We start from the raw sequence: 21,502 nt of genomic DNA on the forward strand, positions 1-21,502 counted from the left end.
CCTTCAGATTGAGAACGTCCTTTCTAGGCACCTCCAGTGGCATCCAGTCCTTAGATGGCACCGCTCGGTCCTTGCAGCAGATTTCTACCACATAAAAAAAACAATGCCCCCCTGCACAGCTGCAGACGGGTTTGCCCTCCTCCACGGTTATTCTGCTGGCAGCTGTTTGGATACGGGGCAAATATAAACAATGAAGACAAAGTAAGTGGAGCTCATGAAGTGAATCTCATACACCATGCTCCTCCATAAAACTGAAAAGAAGAACAAAATGAGCCACTCGATTTAACTGTGCCCATAACGACTCAGGTCTTTGATTATGCACTGACCTGCCAGTGATAACACTCTGCCTGTTCAGTCCATGAAACGGCCACACCAGTGTTTCCTACTCCACGATCACATCTCTCTGGATGGTGTTCCAAAGTTCTGAACACCAACCGTGAACAGTGACGACCCTGTACAGCTGGAACTGATCCACGTCAGCTGTTTTAGACACGATGCGCTCCCAGGTTTATCAGCCACAGAGGGAGCACAGCAGGATGCTGGCACTCCTTCACAGAAGATCAGAGTGAGCGCACACGTGCACGCGACTGTGCACAAACACAGCAGACTCTGGAGACCTGTCAGGTGCTTCATCATCATCATCAGTCTGAGCTCACCTGAGATCCACAGCTGCAGGTATTCATCTCAAACACCTAGAGCACTAAACTCCACCAGCTTTAAACGTGATGGAGTTTAAAAGTTTGTCTTCGAAACAGGAACAACATTGGAAATAGGGCTGGGTTTTTATAATCGATTCATCGATTAAAATCGATTCTGGCTTGGATAACGTGAAATCGATTCATTAAAATCCTGAATCGATTTTTTTAATATAAATTTATTTTGCCCGAAATGCCAGAATCTTTGGTGACATCTCACAAAATTTCAAGAACCACCAAACAGTTAAGACAGTAAATGAGAGCAGGAACACGGATTCTGCACATAGACTTAAACACACAGCGCGACCCGCGGATCAGAATCAGTGAGATGTCGCCTTTCTCACGGTCGGGGCTGAAAGCCGACAGCTCGCTGATCCTGATGTTTCGGTGGGTCGGCGCTTTGTGTTCACGCCATTTATGCGCTGATTCTAAAGCTGTTAGTTTGATCTCTCTCCAAACAATATTGACCGAACCAGCAGCAAAAGAAGATCCAAACGCTTCACATAAACATCGTCATGAATTCACTCTGACTTTTGCTGTTTTGCTTCCACCGCGATGCACAGCTCTCTCTCTCTCTCTCTCTGTACTTCAAGAACAGTTTCCCTTTCTTCATTATTCGCTTGCTTGTTACACACCAGTCTACTGTTGTTTACAGGCTGTCGGCCGCTGTTTTTTTCCCTTTTACATTCTTCCGAAAAGAAAACCTAATTTCTGCCGTTCAATACTGAACAAATTTAAACTTTCTAAAATTATGGAAAATGCAAAACGCTGTGTCTCTAATAAAACCGCTGCAACTCAGAGGTAACGTTCATGTGTTGATTCAAGGTTTTCTTTCGTTTTTGATGTGCTGCAGAATATTTGTATAAAATCCAGGCCAGGAAAAATCACCTTCATGTTTTTCTGTTTTTTCTTCAGCTACTTTGACACAAAGGCCTCTGCTGTGACGCTCACACCTGTGATAAAGTCTTGTGTGTGTCAGCTTCCTTTTTATTGATAAAAAATATGTAAATGTACTGATCTGAATTATAATATTTCTGACTGTCAGAATTTCCCAGATTTAAATCGAATCGAATCGAATCGAATCGAATTAAATCGAATCGTGGATCGAATCGATTCGGGACCTTGTGAATCGGAATTGAATCGATTCTAGAAATCAGTGACGATACCCGGCCCTAATTGGAAACCATCCCGACTTTCATCCCGGGACATGTTTGTTATAATTTCTGGGAAAGCTGCTGAATGACAGCAGAGTAATAATTCCCAGGACGAAGAGAAACTTTCACCTAAACTGGAAGTTTGTTTTCTAATGAGCTGTGACGGCTGCTGCCCTCTGTGTGCCACATTTCAAACACTGACAGCAGTCCTGTTGTTCCTGTATTACCTGCAGAAATACAAGAGCCTACAAATCTTCTGTCTAACCACCTGATCGGCAGGTTTGAGGACAAACGTCTCCTGCCCCGCTGCCACCCCAGGATCTAGACAGACGGGTCCAGTCTTGCCCGGCTGATTCCCAGGAAAATGTTTGAGTTTAACACAGTCGTTGCAGGTTTGGCACCTTCTCCTGAAACTTTGCTCCAGGCTGTTGGCAGTTTTCACTGCGGGCTGTACTTATCTCGCTCCTTTAGTGGTTGCAGTTGCTCATTATGTGACACAAATGCGTCCCCTTTGAGTTTGAGTGGACAGGCTTCCAGGGCAAATGCATATATAAGCTTGTTTCCTGTTTTGTTGGAACAAGGAGCGCGGGATGAAACTAAGCCGTTTATCAGATCAACATGCATCAGAGGGGGTGACGCAGAAATCGATTGACAGATCAAATAATCACAGTTGGTGATGCTGCACTGACTCACACATTAACGTTTGTTAGTGGGAGTGTTTGAGTCCCGTGTGCTGTCGTGCATGATAACCGATCAGAGGGATTATTCTTTAATAAAAGGCGATGGTGAAATATTTGGCACCTGATGGAGGCGAAGGATCTGCTCCCATCAGCCACTCTGGATAAAAGTTTCTGACCTGTGTGGAGAATTTGACAGGAAACCAACTTGCTTTCTCTCAGTCCTGAGCTTTGATTGGCTCTTTGGCTGTGGAAACATTTCAGGCCCCTGTATGCACATGTTATATATTAAAGGAATGCCAGAGGCTGTAGGGGTGATGCAGTTCTGTGGAAGTGAGGCTGCAGGTAACCTTATCTACCTGACGAACACACCTGCCTGAATGTGTCTAAGGACAGTGCAGAGAGAGGCGGAGCCCAGATCCAAATCCTTCCAACGTTTTTCATATGAAATGTGTCAGCAGACTTTCAGCTCATAACAACCTCTCAGCCTTCAGAGGGACGTTTACCTGAGCGCACCTTTCTCAGGAACGCAGAATGACCAGAAGCCCTCGTCGCCGCTGACTTGACTCGCTGCGCCGCACAGAGAAAGAAGTTTACAGATCGCAGTGCCTGACCACAGAACAGCCCACACCTCACCCGGCACCGAGCGTACCTGGAGGCAGAGAACGAGCTGCATGCGTCCGTCAGGTGTTTCTGCAAACACAGGTGAGTGCAGACGGCTGCGTTCACGAGTGCTGCTGACGCTCTCTGTATGCACTCGTCTGCATACAGCGGGCTCTGAGCGTAACCATCACTTTCATTCGTTTCCAGTTTTACTACAGCAGACTTCAGATGCATTAACAGTGTGTCCCAGAGCTGCTTTCTGCACACAAGTTAAAATAAATCTGGATTTCACGACGAATAACATCTACATGAAAAAGTTTATATATCAAACAATACTGAGGCAGAGCAGTAGGATGGAGGCCACACTTTTTCAATCCACCCTCATTAATGCTATTTAATCATTTATGAATCAACATGGCTCAGTATAACATAATCAGGCATATACAAGTCTACACACATAAAACAATGTAAGCTGCACCAACCCAGTAAAAAACGACATCTTTGACACGGCGCTGTGATGAGCGCTCCTCTCTGTACCTGTGACGATCATCTTCTTGTATTAGAGTTTAAATCGAGTCATGCTTGGACATTATTTTGCAGCACGTATGGTTATAGGAAACCTTTTTCTGCTCGTTTGCTGCATCTTTAGATTTAATGTAACCATCAGTGAAACCTTGCATCTGTTACTGGTGCTGTTCCACAAGATTGAAGAAGTTCTCGACTGAATAATTCAGTTGTTGTAATGAACTTTTGTAGCACCAAACAACAGCAAAGAATGCAAAGGGATGTTTGGTCTATCATCTGCTTCGCTGTGGAAAAAAAAGCTTTCAGACAGTTTGTATATGATTCATGTGAAACACTGCCACCAGGAATTTAATCTCATTCTGTGTAAGATATAATCTCCCGGGAATCTGTATATATTAAAGTCAGCATTCTCATATAGGGTTTATCATATACGGGCCAGACCAAGTAAACACAGACATGAGGTATTTCAAGGTAAAGATTAAAGACAGTGAATCAGGGTTGCAGTTAAGGTTTACAGTTTTATTACCTTCTCATAGTTTTGTGTTTCACTGTGAATTTCTTGTGGTTTTATTGGTTTTATTTCATGTCTCTGTATACCTTACACCAGCGGTCCCCAACCTTTTTTGCACCACAGACCGGTTTATGCCCGACAATATTTTCACAGACCGGCCTTTAAGGTGTCGTGGATAAATACAACAAAATAAAACTAGTACCGGTACCGAAAAAAAGAAGATTTATTCATAACACACAGGAAAAGACCCAGGAATGAAACGATAAAAACGATAACAAAATAACGCTGAAAACTACATTTCACACCTGAGCCTCAACTCTCGCGGCCCGGTACCAAACGACTCATGGACCGGTACCGGTCCGAGGCCCGGGGGTTGGGGACCGCTGCCTTAGATGTATAAAGCTGCCGGGGATAACAGCAGCTCTAACTTCTGCCACACAAGTTCAACATAAACCTGCTCACTGAGCACAAATCCACTCTGGAAACTGCGACAGCTCTGACGGTCAGGCAGGGTGCGGCTCTGCAGGTGAGCCGCTGCTGCTGGGTGGTGCTGTGTGATATCAGACTGTCAGCACACATGAGTTACCAAGCAAGAAATTCACGATCATTTTATTCTTGTGAAGTGCATGAAAGAAAGCAGTTTACAAAGCTGCACCAATCAGTGAGAGGCAGAGGAAAGAGACTGCGTCAATGAGTGACACCAGAGCTGCTCCGTTTTAGCACTGAGCTGAAGCATGAAAAAGGATCACTGACACTCACTGACAATTACAGACACTCACTGACAATTACAGACACTCACTGACACTGACACAGACAATACAATACAATTCTATTTATGTAGCACATTTAAAAAACCACAGGTATGCCAAAGTGCTTCACAGAACGAGTTAGAGCAATAATAAATACAAATACAAAACACAAAATACAAATAAAATATACTAACAGGCGGGTGACATAACTAACCAATAATACACCAGGCATAGTAGGCACAACCCGAAAGGCTGAAGGTTAAAACATTATAAATATTAATAAAGCGAAAAAGATAACTTACAGTACACCAAAAATGTGGGCTGTAGGAGGCAGGAAAGCAAGGCTAAACAAATAAGTTTTTAATCAAGATTTAAAAGATTGAATTGAATCAGATGCCTTGAGGGAGGTTATTCCAGAGGTAGGATGCGACAGCGGCGAATGCGCGGTCACCTCTGGTCTTGAGCCGAGATCTAGGTCGCACCAGGAGCCTTTGGCCTGATCTAAGCGCTCTCCCAGGGATATAAAAGCTGAGGAGATCCCTAAGATAGCTGGGTGCGGTGCTATTTATGATTTTAAAAGTGAGCAATAAGATTTTAAAATCAATACGAAGTTTTATAGGGAGCCAGTGCAGGTCGGAAAGAGCTGGAGTAATAGACTCAAACCTGCCAGTTCCAGTTAAGAGACGCGCAGCCGCATTTTGAACGAGCTGCAGTTTGTGAACGAGGGCAGAATGGAGACCAGTGTAAAGGGAATTACAGTAATCTAATCTGGATGTAACAAAGGCATGGATACGTTTCTCCAGGTCCTTACATGGTATGTAGGGCTTGGCCTTAGAGATTAGACGTAGTTGATTGAAACTCGATTTAACTACAGAGGACACATGTTTGTCCAACTTGAAGGAACTGTCCAAGACAACACCCAGGGTCCTCACAGTGTCAGAAAGGGAGTCAGCAAAGGGCCCAAAAATACCAGTTAGTTCAGCCCGAGAGGAGGGAGTATCAAAGACTACAATTTCAGTCTTCTTATCATTTAAAATGAGGGAATTGCTCAGTAGCCAGATTTTAACTTCATTCATACAATCGGAGAAGTGTTGCAACGACGACGTGACATCCTCAGCTAGTTCAAAATAGATTTGAATGTCATCCACATAGAAGTGGAAAGAAATATTGTATTTATCAAAGATTCGGCCCAAGGGTAACAAGTATAAAGAGAACAGCATGGGACCCAGCACGAACCCCTGGGGGACACCAGAGGTAACAGGGGCAATGGAGGAGGAGCAGGTATCCATGGTGACAGAAAAGGACCTTTCTGAGAGATAGGATTTAAACCAGCTAAGGGCACTGCCCGTGATGCCCACCAGATGCTCAAGCCTCATTAAAAGGACATTATGGTCCATCAAATCAAAAGCAGAGGACAAATCAAGCAAAATTAACACCACAGGGCGCCCTGAGTCAGCAATTGAGAGAAGATCATTAAAGACTCTCAGTAATGCAGTTTCCGTGCTATGGTGTGGCTTAAACCCCGACTGAAAATTTTCCCCGATATTATTTGCAACCAAATAAGTTTGAAGTTGGGAGTGAACAATCTTCTCTAGGATTTTAGACAGAAACTGGAGTTTGGAAATAGGTCTAAAGTTAGCGAGGTCATTCTGATCAAGGGAGCTCTTTTTGAGTATAGGTTGCACTACAGCGTGTTTATAACAGTGACAGGTTAATTAATGATAAAACACAGGGCCCGATAATGTTAAACCCATCTTTAATAATGCGAGATGGAAGGATGTCATGAGCAGCGTTTGAGTTTTTAGGTGATCAGTTATACCCTTAAGAGTAGGGAGCGAAACTGGATCAAACTGATTGAGGTTAGAAGAGCATCGTAATGCTGGGGCCTGACTCATCACAGGGGGGTGTGAGACTCTTAGAGATAAGATTCTGCCTGTAAAATGAGTTAAAAGATTTTCACAACGGGCTAAGGAAGCCAATCTAGGCATTTCAGGACAAGGGTTGGACAATGAGTTAAAAGTCTTAAATAAAATATGTGGGTTGTGACTATTATCCGCAATGACACCCGACAGAAAAGCCGCTTTAGCCAACTTAGCAGATTTCTGAAATTCCAGGTGGGTCCTGCGAACGATATCAAAAGACACCTGGAGCCTATCTTTTTTCCACCGTCTCTCAGCTTGGTGGCAAACGCGTCGTAAAGCGCGTAGAGTCATTTAGCCACGGCTGAGAGCAGCTTCTAGGTTGTTTTACTTTCATAGAGGCCACAACGTCCAGTATAGAGGAGCAGGTAGAGAGAAAGGAGTTAGCAAAATCATCAACTGAAGAGGGTGTAGAACGATCAAAGTCAGGGAGAACAGATTTAGAGAAAGCAGCCAAAAATTCAGCCACAGTCCCAGGATTGATTATGCGCACAAGACGTCGAGGACCCTCAAAGCTCTGGTCCAATTTGCATAACTCAGCATCAAAGATGACTGAGAAATGATCGGAGATTCCAATGTTGCTGATGTCCCTGATACAAATGTCCAGTCTATAAGAAAAAATCAAATCAAGGGTATGTCCTTTAAGGTGGGTAGGTGCATTAACCCACTGGATAAGATTAAAAGAGTCAACTAAGGCTAGAAAATCCTTGGCAAACACATCATCTTTACAACAAATGTGAATGTTAAAATCGCCAGTGATAAGACCACTGCCAGTCCTCCACCCCTGCCCGAAGGTCTCGGTGAGCTAAAAAAGGCACAATTCGGAGGAAGGAGCTCTGAGAAAGGGAAAGACTCACCGGGACGAATCCAAGTTTCCGTCATGAATAGTAAATCCAGTCCTGTAGCAGTAAAAAAATAGCTCACAATAAAAGTCTTATTAGTCAGCGACCTAACATTTAATAGCGCCATCCGAGTCGAAGACGCCAAGTCGCAGTTGGAAGCACGTCTCGGGCGGCATAGGTTGCCATAACACACGCCGCCTTTAGGAGGCTTAATCCAACATGGAGCCGGCGAATAAACCACTGGGGCGACAGGGCGGGCCTGCAACTCAGCATAGCGAATCCATCGATGCCTAAACAATCTAAAGGTAAAGTGCTCCCAGAAAGTCGGGGGAAGGCGGAGAGCATCCACATCGACGTCAAAGCCAGCCGTGCCTTTAGGTAAGCCTTAATGCGGACACGGACACCACTCCGTTTACCCCTTTTCCTGTAGCGTCTCCTGTGCAAAGGAAGCGGAGATCATTCCTGAGAGGTGATCCGTCCGCAGCAGAGTGGTATCTCCTAAATTCCACCACGGGTCCGATCCATGGAAGTATGACCCGTAAGTATAGGGTGGCCGGAGACTTAGAAGAGTAAGCCGGTCATAAGTTAGCAATGCAGAGCCACCTGAATAGCATATTAGCAGAAAGGTAAGAAGCAGCAGAGAGCAGTGGAGACGGGCTGCCGAACACACTGGCGCCATCTTTTGATGGACAAACACTCACTGACAAATACAGACAATCACTGACAGTTAGTGGCAGTCACTGACACTGACACTCAGACAATTACAGACAATCACTGACAATTACAGACAATCACTGACAATCAGACATCTCATTCCATGTTTCCAGCCACAAAGTTCTAATGCTGTATTTGCATTATTTTCCAACGAGGCGCTCCATGAACTGATCTCAATTTAGACAAACAGAGAATCATAATAACCTGTTAATAAACTTTATTTGTATAAAGGGAACAGCTGATATTTTAAAGTCTGATTTCATGTTTGACAGGTAAACAGAGACCAATAAAGCAGTTGTACCACAAGAGCCTGCAGTACTATCTGACGTGATGACATCAGAGGACCTCTTAAACACTCTGGAAGATTTGGGAGATGAAGAGTTTGATAAATTCAAGTGGTTCCTGCAGCATGGTGATGTCCTTCGGGGGCGCCCTGCCATCAGAAAGAGCCGTCTGGAGACGTCAAAGCGACTGGAAACTGTGGACCTGATCATACAAACCTATGAACTCCAAGGAGCTTTGGAGGTGACCAAGGTGGTTTTAGAGAGAATTAACAGAAATGACCTGCTGCAGAGTTTTTCTGTCAGCAGCCCAACAACCGAAGGTCAGTCACAGGAAGAGACAAACACTGCTGTCTGAAAAGGTTCAACAAAGTGCAGGTTATATTCTTTTAATGCTCATAATGTCTGTTTGTCTATCAGTGCACATCAATGGTGGGAAGACTTCAAAGAAGAAAGGGGATGAAAATGATGGTGGGAAAACCGCAAAGAAGAAAGATGACGATAACAATGATGGGAAGACTTCGAAGAAAAAAGCAGATGATGAAGATGGTGGGAAGAGCCCAAAGAAGAAAGGGGACAATGACAGTGATGGGAAGACTTCAAAGGAAGAAGCGGATAATGAAGATGGTGGGAAGACTACGAAGAAGAAAGGAGATGACGGCAGTGTTGGGAAGGCTAAAAAGAAGAAAGGAATTTTCTCCTCTAAGACTCAGGCTCCTACTTCTGAGACTGATGGTAAAACTACTGTCAGGTTTGATAACGTGATGATTGGCTAATTAACAAATACTCAATATTTGTGATGTCGTTGCATTTCTAATCCAAATCTTTTACTGAATTTTAACTTTACAAAGGTTGGAGATAGGGATGGGCGGTAGAAACGATATAAATTTGGCCAACAGTAGAGATTTTGACTATAGTCAAAGGAGCTTGCAAAGAAAAGCGTCTGGACTTCTTTAAGTTGGTTGAAGACGTTTCATCTCTCATCCGAGAAGCTTCTTCAGTTCTAAGGTCAAATGGTGGAGAGTCCCAGATATAAACCTAGTGGGAGTTTCCCCCCACAGAGGGACAAAAGGACCCCCTGATGATCCTCTAATCGCCTGAGCCAAGGTGGGAAACTGGGTGTGGGTCCCAGACGCTTTTCTTTGCAAGCTCCTTTGACTACGATGACCTGGATGACTGAGAACCTTCACAGACATTTTGACTATACCGCTCTACTACGATAGCGCATGTTGATGGTGTCATCAAGCTGCCTGTTTTGGTCGAAAGCATTTCAGCGGCTGCAAACAATTCAATTCAATTCAATTTTATTTATATAGCGCCAAATCACAACAAAAGTCGCCTCAAGGCGCTTCATAGATACAGAGAAAGTAGCATAAACAGCATAAACTGGAAATTATGGCGGGCGACAGTAATAGCAAAGAGACGGAGCACTTTTGGAATATGGGGAAAGCCAAAAACTGCGCTTCCTCCACTTCCATACCATTGATTCATTAATGCTGAATTCTCTGCAGCTGCTCTATTCCCATGTTGTTGCAGTATATTAATGACTAACCTCGTATTGTGGATGGATTATCTCAGTTGTTCTCCTGACTGAGGTTTGGTCCGTTTACAGCATCCTGCCATGTGATTGCATTTGTCCCTAACCACCAGAAACCCTCATGTTAACTTTTATTGAGTGGAAAGAAGTTAGCGCTCATCCTCCAGCTTCACTGTGCTAATGCTATGCTAACGTAGCTGTTTTGCTAGCGATCACGTAGCACAACATTATATACCAGCTAGCCCAACTTCAGTAACCCTATAAACGTCACTGCTGTTTAGTTTTCTATCTTCATTTATGTTGGAAGTGATAGTAGAGCTGTACGTTTGAATTTGTTTTAGAAATCTCTCAGTCTGAACATGCTATATCATGTTTAGGTAACTAGCGAAACTAGCGAGCTAACTTCCTGCTAACTTCTAACTCTGTTAAATGTAATAAATTCTGTTTTCATGGATGCCTGGATGTTAAACTTAATTGTTACACCTGGTAAAGCAGCAACGCTGATCATTTTATTAAAGATGAAATAATTTAGACAGTTTTTAACTCTCAGTGACGCCACAGTGATCGTTTGACTTTGGGACCTGAACCTGACAGAGTTTAGGACCCAGATTACTCCGTGACACTCCTGACTACGGCAGCTGTAATGCTCCAACAATCCATCAAGCGATGCGGCTTCGTAGCTTAGCAAAGTCAGACTAAAACATTTTTGACAGATTTTTGAGCACCGTGTAGCACATAAAATCGGTTTGAGGTCAATAAGCACAACCAGAATTCATACATAAGGCGCTATGTCAATTTTTGAGAAAATTATAGGATTTTAAGTGCGCCTTATAGTGTGTAAAATACGTTATACAGAAGAAAAGAATATATCGCGATACATATTGTTACCGCACATGCTTCAAATTATACCATGATGTGGATTTTAGGTCATATCGCTCAGCCCTAGTTGGAGATTTCACTAGACTATTGTGTTTTAATCATTCTATATACTACCTAGCATACTTGCAGTTTACCTTGGACATAGCTTACTAGAGAAGATTTAAACTAAAGGTCAAAGTTCTAAACTGAAACTTTCACTTCAAAGCTTGGTAAACACAGCAGTAGTGTCTCTGTAGTTAGCTAAAACAATGAAGTTATTCACTCTTTTCTGCCATTTATGGGAGGATAACAACATGGGAAACTGAGCAAAGAAAACATGATTTGTAGTTATTCACCTCCCATATCAACCTAAGTGTATGAACACATTTTCTGCTGTTTGCCATAACCAAATCACTTAAATGACGTTATAAGAGTTTTTTCAAAATGTTATATAAAATTTTTTTTTCTCCATATTGGTAACAACTACTACCATCTGAAACCAAAAGAGTAGACCATTGTATACTTTCATTAGCACTAGTCTTTATATCACTGGTTTAAGGAATATTTTAAAATGTATAAAATTATAATAACTACAAACAGCTGAAACATCGTAATTTATGCCAGTAAACCTGATATGGGCTCGGGGCTGAATAATCCTCGATATCTTAATTATACACTTTACACTTTCGTTTTTTTATCCTTCATTTTTGACATAGATATGATGGTTCCAGTACCAGAGCCACATCCCATCACATTTTACCAGCAGATGCTTCAGTCAAATTTCCAGGATAAATTTTTGGGTGCAGAAGAAGAGTGGGCAAAAGACACACAGCATCTGGCTGATATCTACACAGAGCTGTACATCACAGCCAGGTGTGGCGCACATTTCCACACACAGCACGAGGTCCGAACGTTAGAAAAGGCATGGAAGCCAGCAGAAGCAGAGAAATCAATTCAACCCACAGACATGTTTGAGCATCCTTCTGGAGAATCCAAACCCATCAAAACAGTGATGACCAATGGAATCGCAGGAATTGGAAAAACTTTCCTTGTCCAGAAGTTTGTTTTGGACTGGGCTGAAAAAAGATCCAATCAAGATGTGCATCTGATTTTCCCCTTCAGCTTCCGTCAGCTGAATCCTCTGAAGGGAGAAAAGTTCAGTTTGGCAGAGCTCATTCATGAATGCATCCCAGAAACTGTAGGCATCCCACAGGAGGCTCTTAATTACATCTTTACAGATGTTCAGTCATCAGGAATCACCAACTATGACAAGAGTAAATTCAAACTTCTGTTTGTGTTTGATGGGCTGGATGAGAGCCGCCTTCATCTCGACCTTCATTCTGAAGACATTCGCTCTGTCGATGTAACAAAGGCAACAGTAACAGATGTCCTGCTAAGAAAACTCATTAATGGAAAACTGTTATGCTCTGCTCGCATCTGGATAACCACACGGCCTGCTGAAGCCAATCAGATCCCCCAAGAGTTTATAAACAGCATCACAGAGGTCAGAGGGTTCACTGAGCCCCGGAAGGAGGAGTATTTCAGGAAGAGATTCAAAGATGAGGAACAGGCCAACAGGATTGTCTCCCACATCAAAACATCACGAAGTCTCCTAATCCTGTGTAACATCCCAGTCTTCTGCTGGATCACTGCAACAGTTCTGGAGGATGTGTTGAAAACCAGAGAGGGAGGAGAGCTGCCCAAGACTCTGACTGAGATGTACGCAGAGTTCCTGATGTTTCAGATTGATCGGACAAAAGAAAAGTATGGCCCAGAGAAGAGCATTCAATACATTACGTCATTAGCAAAACTGGCCTTTGAGCAGCTGGAAAAGGGCAACCTGATCTTCTATGAGAAGGATCTGAGAGAGAGCAGCATTGACTTTGTCTCAGCATGTGGAGGAGTTTCCACAGAGATCTTTAAAGAGGAGCGAGGGAGGAAAGGGAAAGACAAGATGTTCAGCTTCGTCCATCTGAGTGTTCAGGATTTTCTGGCTGCTTTTTATGTGAAGATGTCTCTAATAAACAGCAACAAAAATGTGATGCCTTTACCACGAATGTCTCTGAAAAACCTTCGACTCCTTTTTAGCAAAACATCTTCGAAGAAGATCCACAGGATTTCCATTGACAGGGCCTTAAAGAGTCCAAATGGAAGCCTGGATTTGTTCCTTCGCTTCCTTCTGGGTCTTTCACTGCAGACCAACCAGGAGAAACTACAGAACTTGTTGATCAAGACGGACAGTAACCCACTGGCCAATCAGAAAACAGCCCAGTACATCAAGAAGAAGCTCAGTGAGAATCTGTCTCCAGAGAGAAGCATCAATCTGTTCCACTGTCTGAATGAGCTAAATGATTCTTCTCTAGTGGAGGAGATCCAACAGTCCCTGAGATCAGGAAGGCTCTCCACAGAAAAACTATCTCTTGCTCAGTGGTCAGCTCTGGTCTTCATCTTGCTGTCATCGGAAGAAGATTTGGGCGTGTTTGATCTGAAGAAATACTCAGTTTTTGCTTCAGAGGATGCTTTTCTGAGACTGCTACCAATAACGAAAGAAGCCAGCAAAGTTCTGTAGGTGGACAGATAATACGTAATACGTATGTAGGGGTTTTGTCAACCAATAACATTTTCAGTCTGTGTCATACTGATTTGTCTTACTGAATCATTTTAGTCGAGTAAACAAAAAATTGTATAGTTGTTGTTGTTGCTATTCTTGCTCCATGTGAAAGAGTATCACTTTGTTTCACTAACTCTCCTCCAGGCTGAGTGCATGCAATCTGTCAAAGAGAAGCTGTTCAGCTCTATCCTCAGCTCTTAGCTCTGAGCCATCGAGCATGCGAGAACTGGACCTGAGTAACAACGACCTGCACGATTCAGGAGTGAAGCTGTTGTCTATTGGGCTGGGGAGTCCAAGCTGTAGACTGGAGAAACTCAAGTAAGTCCAGATCATTCAACCCCCCACAATCACACGTGTAAGGACCGAAAGAACATTGCCTGTAAATTTCAATTAAACGTAAAGCATTACATTTTTTGTCTTATTTTTCTGTGTCAGCAAATGAATCTATATAAATTCCAGTGACGACATTATGCAGACAGTTAGAGCATCATGGCTTTGTTCATTCTCCCCTCAAAGATAAGGCACATATAATCAGTTCAGTTTGTTTGCTTGTTAACAGTCTAGCATCCACAGTTTTCAAGTTATCATGTTTAAATTTCGTATGGTAGTAGATACCAATAACATCTCGAGCTGATTTCATTTTATATCTCTCTCTCTGTGCATACTCAGCCTGTCAGGCTGTATGATCTCAGGGAAGGGCTGTACTTCTCTAGCCACAGCTTTGAGAGCCAACCCCTACCATCTGAGTGAGCTGGACCTGAGCTACAACCATCCAGGGGACACTGCCACCAAGCTGCTTTCTGCTGGAGTGGAGCATCAACACTGGAAGCTTAAAATTCTCAGGCAAGAGATTAAAATGAGACTCACACAGTGTTTTTGTGTCACACTGGTGGGATTGGCTGGTTCACAGCTGCTAATAGCTACTGAAGGTTTAGTCTTTGGGAAGTCTTGGATTAAAGACAAATCCATGTTCAATTAGTCTGGTTATCAGACGATCTGAGACTTTATTCATTGTTTGTTAACATTTAATGTAACATCTGGGCGAGTGTGTCTTTGTTAAGTCTAAAAAGCGTCTTATACAAGGGCCCACCTGACTCGGAGTGAATGTCGTCATCAGACAATGAATGTGAGGCTGAGTGTGGACGTCAACTTTTTTGGACTACACAAAATCTTCAATGCAACACTAGAATGCACCACAAACAGAAACACACTTCAGAGTTATGACTGTCTGTGTGTGCAGCACAGATTACAGCTCATCTCAGTGGTGGATATGACTGAAGGTCGTGATTCATTAAAAAATCTTTCTGAAGTGTCATTCAGACTTTGTTTGTCATCCAGGCTGGAGCATGGTGGAGAGCAGAGGCTGAAACCTGGTTTGAAGAAATGTGAGTGTTTGTTCTCTTTGATTCATGAAGTCAGCATATGTTATAGCTTCAATCTGCAGGTTATTCTGAATTTGACTAAAGAGCCAGAACAATGAATCATTGTGATGTTTTTCTTCAGTCTTTTCATAAATCAGCAGACGTCGCATCAACTGATAATAATAATCAAATAATAATATTTATTTCTAAAGCACACTAAAAAACCAAGGGTATACCAAGGGGCTTGACAAAATAAGATAGGAAAAGGAGATGGGAGGGAAAAGAGAAAGAGAAAGGACCCGGCACATATTAAACATAAAACCATGACAATCATAATACATACAAGTATTTAACAAAGCATAACAGATAAAAATGTATCAACACACACACCAAATATTAGCTAGATGGAAAAGCAAGATTAAATAAATAAGTCTTTAACCGTGATTTAAACAATGGCATAGAGTCAGACGCCCGGCTGGCAGCAGGAAGATTGTTCCATAGACTGAGGCAGCTACAGCAAACACACGGTCGCCCCGAGACTTCAGCCGAGAACACGGTTGCTCCAGAAGAAGTTGGGTAGCAGGAAATCTAAGTGCTCTGAAAGGAGCACTTAGATTTCCTGCTACCCGTCAAAAGGCGTGCCGCCGCATTCTGGACAGTCTGCAATCTAAGGAGAAGGGAGGAGGAAAGGCCAATGTAAAGAGAGTTGCAGTAGTCCAACCTGGAAGTCACGAATGCGTAAATACGTTTTTCCAGGTCATTGTGTGGAATATAGTGCTTAGCCTTAGAAATGAGGCACAGCTGATTAAAAGTAGACCTCACAATAGCAGACACTTGCTTGTCAAATTTAAACGAGCTATCCAGTAATATGCCCAAATTACTGGCATAATCAGAAGGGGAGCTAGCAAAAGGCATCAGAGCAGCACACAATTGGTCGCGGGGGATTTTACTATCGAACACCACGATCTCCGTTTTCTTTTCGTTCAGGACAAGAGAATTACTCTTGAACCAACCTTTAACCTCACGCATGCATTCAGGAAAATAGTGAAAAGACATAGCAAGATCGTCAGTAATCTCAAAATAAATCTGTATATCATCAGCATAGCAATGAAAGGCAATATTATACTTCTCAAAAATTGCTCCAAGGGGGAGCAGATATAATGAGAAGAGAACAGGGCCTCTCTTCTCATTATATACACCACAGCGTAAAGGTACTGATGAAGATGAGAAGTTGCCCAAATTAACCGAAAAAGACCTGTCAGCGAGATAAAATTTAAACCAGTTAAGGGCAGTGCCTCTTTTACCCACAGTATGCTCAAGTCTTAATAGAAGAATGTTATGATCGACCATATCAAAAGCAGAGGGAAGGTCCAATAAAACCAGGACCACAGAGCGTCCAGAGTCAGTGCTTACAAGAAGGTCATTGAGAACTCTAAGCAAGGCCGTTTCAGTGCTGTGCCGCAGCTTAAAGGCAGACTGAAATTTCTCTGCAATGTTGTTCGTGTCTAAATATGCCTGAAGCTGAGAAAGAACTAGTCGCTCCAGGATCTTGGACAGAAACGGAAGCTTAGAGATCGGTCTATACTTCAAGAGATCATAACAATCAAGATTCTTTTTTTTCAGAATAGGCTGGACTACAGCATGCTTAAAGGCCAGTGGGACAGATCCAGAGAGTAGAGAAAAATTCATTAAGAATAAAATGCTCGGTCCAATTACATCATAGCAGCCCTTAACAATGCGTGATGGGAGAATATCAAAGACAGCATTGGTGTTTTTCAGTTGATCGACCAGCTGCTTCAGAGTCGAAAGTAACACGGGCACGGCATACGGGGGTTGTGACCATAAGCCAGAAGGACTTTGGAAAGAAAAGATGCCTTAGCCATTTTAGCAGTTTGAAACTGTGAGCGGCTAGTCTGTAACATATCATAAGAGACCTGAAGTTTATCTTTTTTCCACTTTCTCTCATCACGGCGACAAACATGTCGTAAGGCACGCGTAGTATCGTTAAGCCAGCAATGAGAGTAGGTTCTAGGGCGCTTCATTTTAGTGGGAGCAACAGAATCAGGAATAGAAAAACAAAGAGATAACGGGATATTAGCACAACCATCAACCGAACAGAGAGAACAGTCGTCAGGTACAGCCAAATCAGGGGTAGATGAAAATAATGATAACAAAATATCAGCATAACCATCAGATGAGCGAACTGAGCAGCAGTCAGGTATCATGAATGCCAAAACTAAAAAAAGACACAGCAAACTTTAACACAGCTTCAGAGCTGAGTACACGTAGCAGACGAGAAGTAGCTACAGACTGCGGTCCAACGGCAGATAAGCCAATATCAAAAATAATTGGGAAATGATCTGAAATCCCATTTATATCCTTAATGCAGATATCCAGGCCATACGTAAAGACCAAGTCCAAAATATGGCCTTTAACGTGGGTTGGTTCATTTACCCACTGAAGGAGGTTAAAAGAGTCCATAAAAGCCAGAAAGTCTTAAGCAAGCAGGCCATCCTTACAACAGATGTGTATGTTCACCAAGAATAAGAACAGAGTCATATTTAAAAAGAACGGAACCCAAGAGATGAAACACTCGTCATATTTGGGTGGTCGGTAGACCAACACACACAGAGTGCTCGTGGAAGCAGTCATCTCCAATAACTGAGCTTCAAAGCTAGCAAAGTTAGGTGAGGAAGGTTACCGAACATTATATACGTCATATATAAAAACCGAGGCTAAACCACCTCCCCTACCAGAAAGCGTCGGTGAACTAAAATAGGCACAGTCCAAAGGAAGAAGTTCAGAGAAAGGGATGAGCTCACCAGGGCGAATCCAGGTTTCCATAAGGAATAAAACATCAAGGCTGTTAGTAGAGAAAAGGCATTTAAAACAAAGGTCTTTTACCAGCGACCTGACATTAAGCAATGCAATCCGTGGCCAGGGTAGTAAGTCACCTCTAGAAGCACGATGTGCTTAGATTGCTTCAACAAATCCCCGTTGGCGCAACGTTATCCAAATCCGAGCAGGAAAGCGTGTTGCAGAACGGGCAGAGGAGGCTTGATGATCAACTGGGTAAATCCAGCAATGATTAAGCAACTTAGCGTCAGAGCAGTCCAGGGAGAAAATGATGGCGTGTCCAGGTGAGCATGTACATGGTCCGTAATTCTGGCTCTGAGAAAGGCCCTGAGACGGACGCGACGGCCACTCCTTCTTCCCCGCTTCCTGTAGCGCTTCTTGTGGAGATTAGGGAGGAGAAGCTGAAGGACGAATCCAGTTGTGGTAGATTAGCGCTGCCCACACTCCAGCAGGGGTTGGCTCAAAACAAATGGAAAGAACGAAGATTTAAAAGTGTTTGCCTGTCATATGTAATCAGTGCACAACCACTAGATGAACATACGACTAGAAAAAAAATAATAAAAAACACAGTGCCGAGGTCAATAAGTGAAGGTAAAGGGAAAAGGGAGGGTAAAAAGTGGCGAGACAGACACATGGCAAGTCAAGCACACCGGCGCCATCTTAACTCAGCATGCAAATATGACAAATCGCTGCTGCTGTTTCTTCTCCGCTCTCTCAGATTTCTGCGAACTCACACTGGACACAAGCACAGCCAACAGAAACCTCAAGCTGTCCGACAACAACAGGAAAGTGACAGCACTGTCGACGCAGGAGCCTTACGCCCAGCACGCAGAGAGGTTTGACTTCTGCCTTCAACTGCTGTGCAAGCACGGTGTGACTGGTCGCTGTTACTGGGAGGTGGAGTGGAAAGGAGTGGTGGATATCGCAGTCAGTTACAGAGGAATCAGAAGGAGAGGAGACAGTATCGACTGCAAGTTTGGATGCAACGGTCAGTCGTGGAGTCTGATGTGCTCTGATGTTGATCACTACTCTGTGTGGCACAACAACACAGGGAAAGACATCTCCTCCTCCTCCTTCTCCTCTGTCTCTAACAGAGCAGGAGTGTATGTGGACTGGCCTGCGGGCACGCTGTCCTTCTACAGAATCTGCTCTGGCTCAAGGACCCTCCTCCACACCTTCCACACCACATTCACTGAACCCCTTTATCCTGGGTTTGGGTTCTGCACATTGTCGTTCGGTTCTTCTGTGTTTCTGAGTTCTCCGTAGAAACGAGAGTCTGGGCTTATGTCGAAAAGCGACTTGATGTTTGACTCACTGTGACGTGAAGTCAGCGCCTTTATGCTCCGGGTGGCTGAATATGTAGGCGTGTTCTTGTTATCGTACTTTCTCACTGACGTGTCTTTGAACTTGTGTGTGTTTTGCTATGTTTCTATGTTTTTGTAAATCAGGCCGCTGAAACGAGCCCACTGGGTTCATAAATAACTTAAATCTTCTGGACACAGCTGGTCGTTGTGCTCACGAGCAACACCACCGACCTAACCCCTAACCCTAACCCAAAATTATTGTCTGAAGGCAAAGAAAGATGCCCAACGGATTTACTTTGCCAAATGGACCATCCCAGCCTTGCTGAATTGGTCTATTTGATTGATCTTTGTTTTTATTGTTTATTTTATTTTCACTTGCTCCACACGGGACAGACGTGACTGGGGAAAGAAAGAGGGAAAGAAAAACAGCGGGGAAGAGGGACGGGGATAAAGGGCAAAAACCAAAAACGAGGTGGGGGGACAAGAAATACATATATGTCTTCGGAACAACATACCAAATCCAAGATATGTCCTTTAGAATGAGTGGAAAACCCAAAACGTTCCAGGCAGGATTTTGTCATTGTCCATATGAATATTGGAGTCACAAACAATTATCAGATTTGGAGAAAGTTCAGAGAAGTGAGTGAGAAGAGCAGCAAAGTCATTTAAAAACTCCTCATTTTGCTCAGGTAGCCGATAAACAGTACATATGATGGTGGGGGTAGATCCAGGGAGCTGTAATGCAATGTATTCAAATGAATGGGAGGGAGGGGCAGAGACAGGGAGAACTTTCCTTCCGGTGAATTATTCAATACATTGTTATTGTTAACCCTTTAAATCCCTGTAGAACCGGAACCGTGTAAGCTAGCACAATAATTTGTTTTGCATATGAAACCGGAGGAGTTGTACTTACATCTGATGCCATCAGTTTGTCCTCGGTCACGGTTTCCTTCCACATAAAGCTTTGCAAAAACTGCATAAAAAGCTCTTGCAGGAACAAAAACATAATATTCCAGAAACAGGCTTTGCCGATCCGATCAGCTGTTCGTAACACTTCCCACAATGAAAACGACGTCAACGCGAACTATCGCATGTCCGCCATTTCCTGTCCGAAACCGGAAGTGACGTCATTTTCGCGGAAAATGTAGTTTTTTACTTGTAGGCCTTAAAAGCCTATACTGGTGTTTTTATAAGTCATGTTTGACTCTATACTTTTCTGAATAGTTTCTGGGATGCTTAGAACTCAGATTGCACTGCTGGAAATATTTTATTTTGACGCACCTGCTGTTTTCTTTGCAAATTTGCATCATAGGATTGTTTTTTGTTTTTCCTGCAGTATATATAAAAATTGCTGTATCTCCAAAATAAAACTATGAAGACACTCAAAATAAATTTCCTGTTGTAAACTATTTTTTGGAACTTTTTTGTATTTAAAGTTTTGAGGGATAAACCTCTTAAATTTCTCCAAGTAGAAATATATGTAAAAAAACAAAAACGATTTTCAATTTTTTTGTAGTTTATTGCACTTTTTTGTAATTAATGTAATTACTATGGACTTAATGCATACATATTATTAAAATATGGGCTATAACAGTTGTATTGATGTATAGCAACTTGAAATGCTCCCAAAAATGGCTCCACAGCATGTTAATAAAATAATATAAGCTCTGGCGGACTTGGTTCTATAGTAGGTCTTATAGGGTTAAATAAGTATCGTCAAATAATCGAGATCTCAATTTCAGTGAAAATAATCGTGATTATCATTTTTGCCATAATTGAGCAGCCCTACTTCATGTTCAACCATGTTTCTGGTGGGTGGTGACGTTTGTACTGATCTTTGAGGGGTGGAGTCAGCAGACTGAAGCCACGCCCACCACCTGCACTGGAATCAAACACCATTGTTTTTAGGAGGTGAAGTTTGCCATCAGAGCTCTTCTGTGCATCTTTTAACACTTTGGGAGGCGAGCAGCTTTTCCTTTTTTCCTCAAACAGTTACTGCAATGTGAAAGTTGGTCCTACAGTTTAAAAACCAATGAAAGATGGTTCTGTTTATAAAGCTGTCACTGGGTAGCTATGCTGGATAGAAAACTAGATTTTTTTTTTTTTATTGGAGGAAAATACACACATCCTTGTTTGAACCTACAGCGGTTCAATGAACTCGGGGCTGTTGTCATTAAATTGTTAGGATCTGAATGTGACAGATTTAAAGGGAAAACGGCAAGAACACAGAGGACGAGCGGAGGCGCTTCCAGCTGCTGAGCACCAATAACCAGGCACAGTGAGTTTGATGAGTTTGACTCTGCAG

The 21,502-nt window shown here is 42.9% G+C and overlaps 1 protein-coding gene across 1 annotated transcript; it reads left to right on the plus strand.

Moving 5' to 3' along the window:
- Positions 1 to 2,611: 2,611 nt before the first annotated feature.
- Positions 2,612 to 20,837, plus strand: LOC147328672 (NLR family CARD domain-containing protein 3-like). Its single transcript, XM_086297132.1, has 8 exons — positions 2,612 to 3,231; positions 8,662 to 8,993; positions 9,091 to 9,405; positions 11,782 to 13,630; positions 13,821 to 13,994; positions 14,346 to 14,519; positions 15,015 to 15,061; positions 18,612 to 20,837. Exons 2-8 carry the CDS (start codon positions 8,720 to 8,722, stop codon positions 19,157 to 19,159), a joined length of 3,381 nt encoding a protein of 1,126 aa, XP_086153258.1. The 5' UTR covers positions 2,612 to 3,231; positions 8,662 to 8,719; the 3' UTR covers positions 19,160 to 20,837.
- Positions 20,838 to 21,502: the final 665 nt, after the last annotated feature.

The sequence above is a fragment of the Aulonocara sp. 'chitande type north' Nkhata Bay genome, linkage group LG6 (assembly GCF_057382095.1).
Source record: "Aulonocara sp. 'chitande type north' Nkhata Bay isolate Kocher_YH1m ecotype deep benthic linkage group LG6, A_spYH_male_GT1.1, whole genome shotgun sequence".
NCBI classification, from domain to species: Eukaryota; Metazoa; Chordata; class Actinopteri; order Cichliformes; family Cichlidae; genus Aulonocara; species Aulonocara sp. 'chitande type north' Nkhata Bay.

What these genes read in the sequence shown, in the direction of transcription:
- LOC147328672 (XM_086297132.1), top strand. Translation starts at nt 8,720, where the DNA reads ATGACATCAGAGGACCTCTTAAACACTCTGGAAGATTTGGGAGATGAA. An exon ending in AAAGAAGCCAGCAAAGTTCT is followed by an intron (nt 13,631 to 13,820) that starts GTAGGTGGACAG and finishes ACTCTCCTCCAG; the next exon opens with GCTGAGTGCATGCAATCTGT. An exon ending in GAAACCTGGTTTGAAGAAAT is followed by an intron (nt 15,062 to 18,611) that starts GTGAGTGTTTGT and finishes CCGCTCTCTCAG; the next exon opens with ATTTCTGCGAACTCACACTG.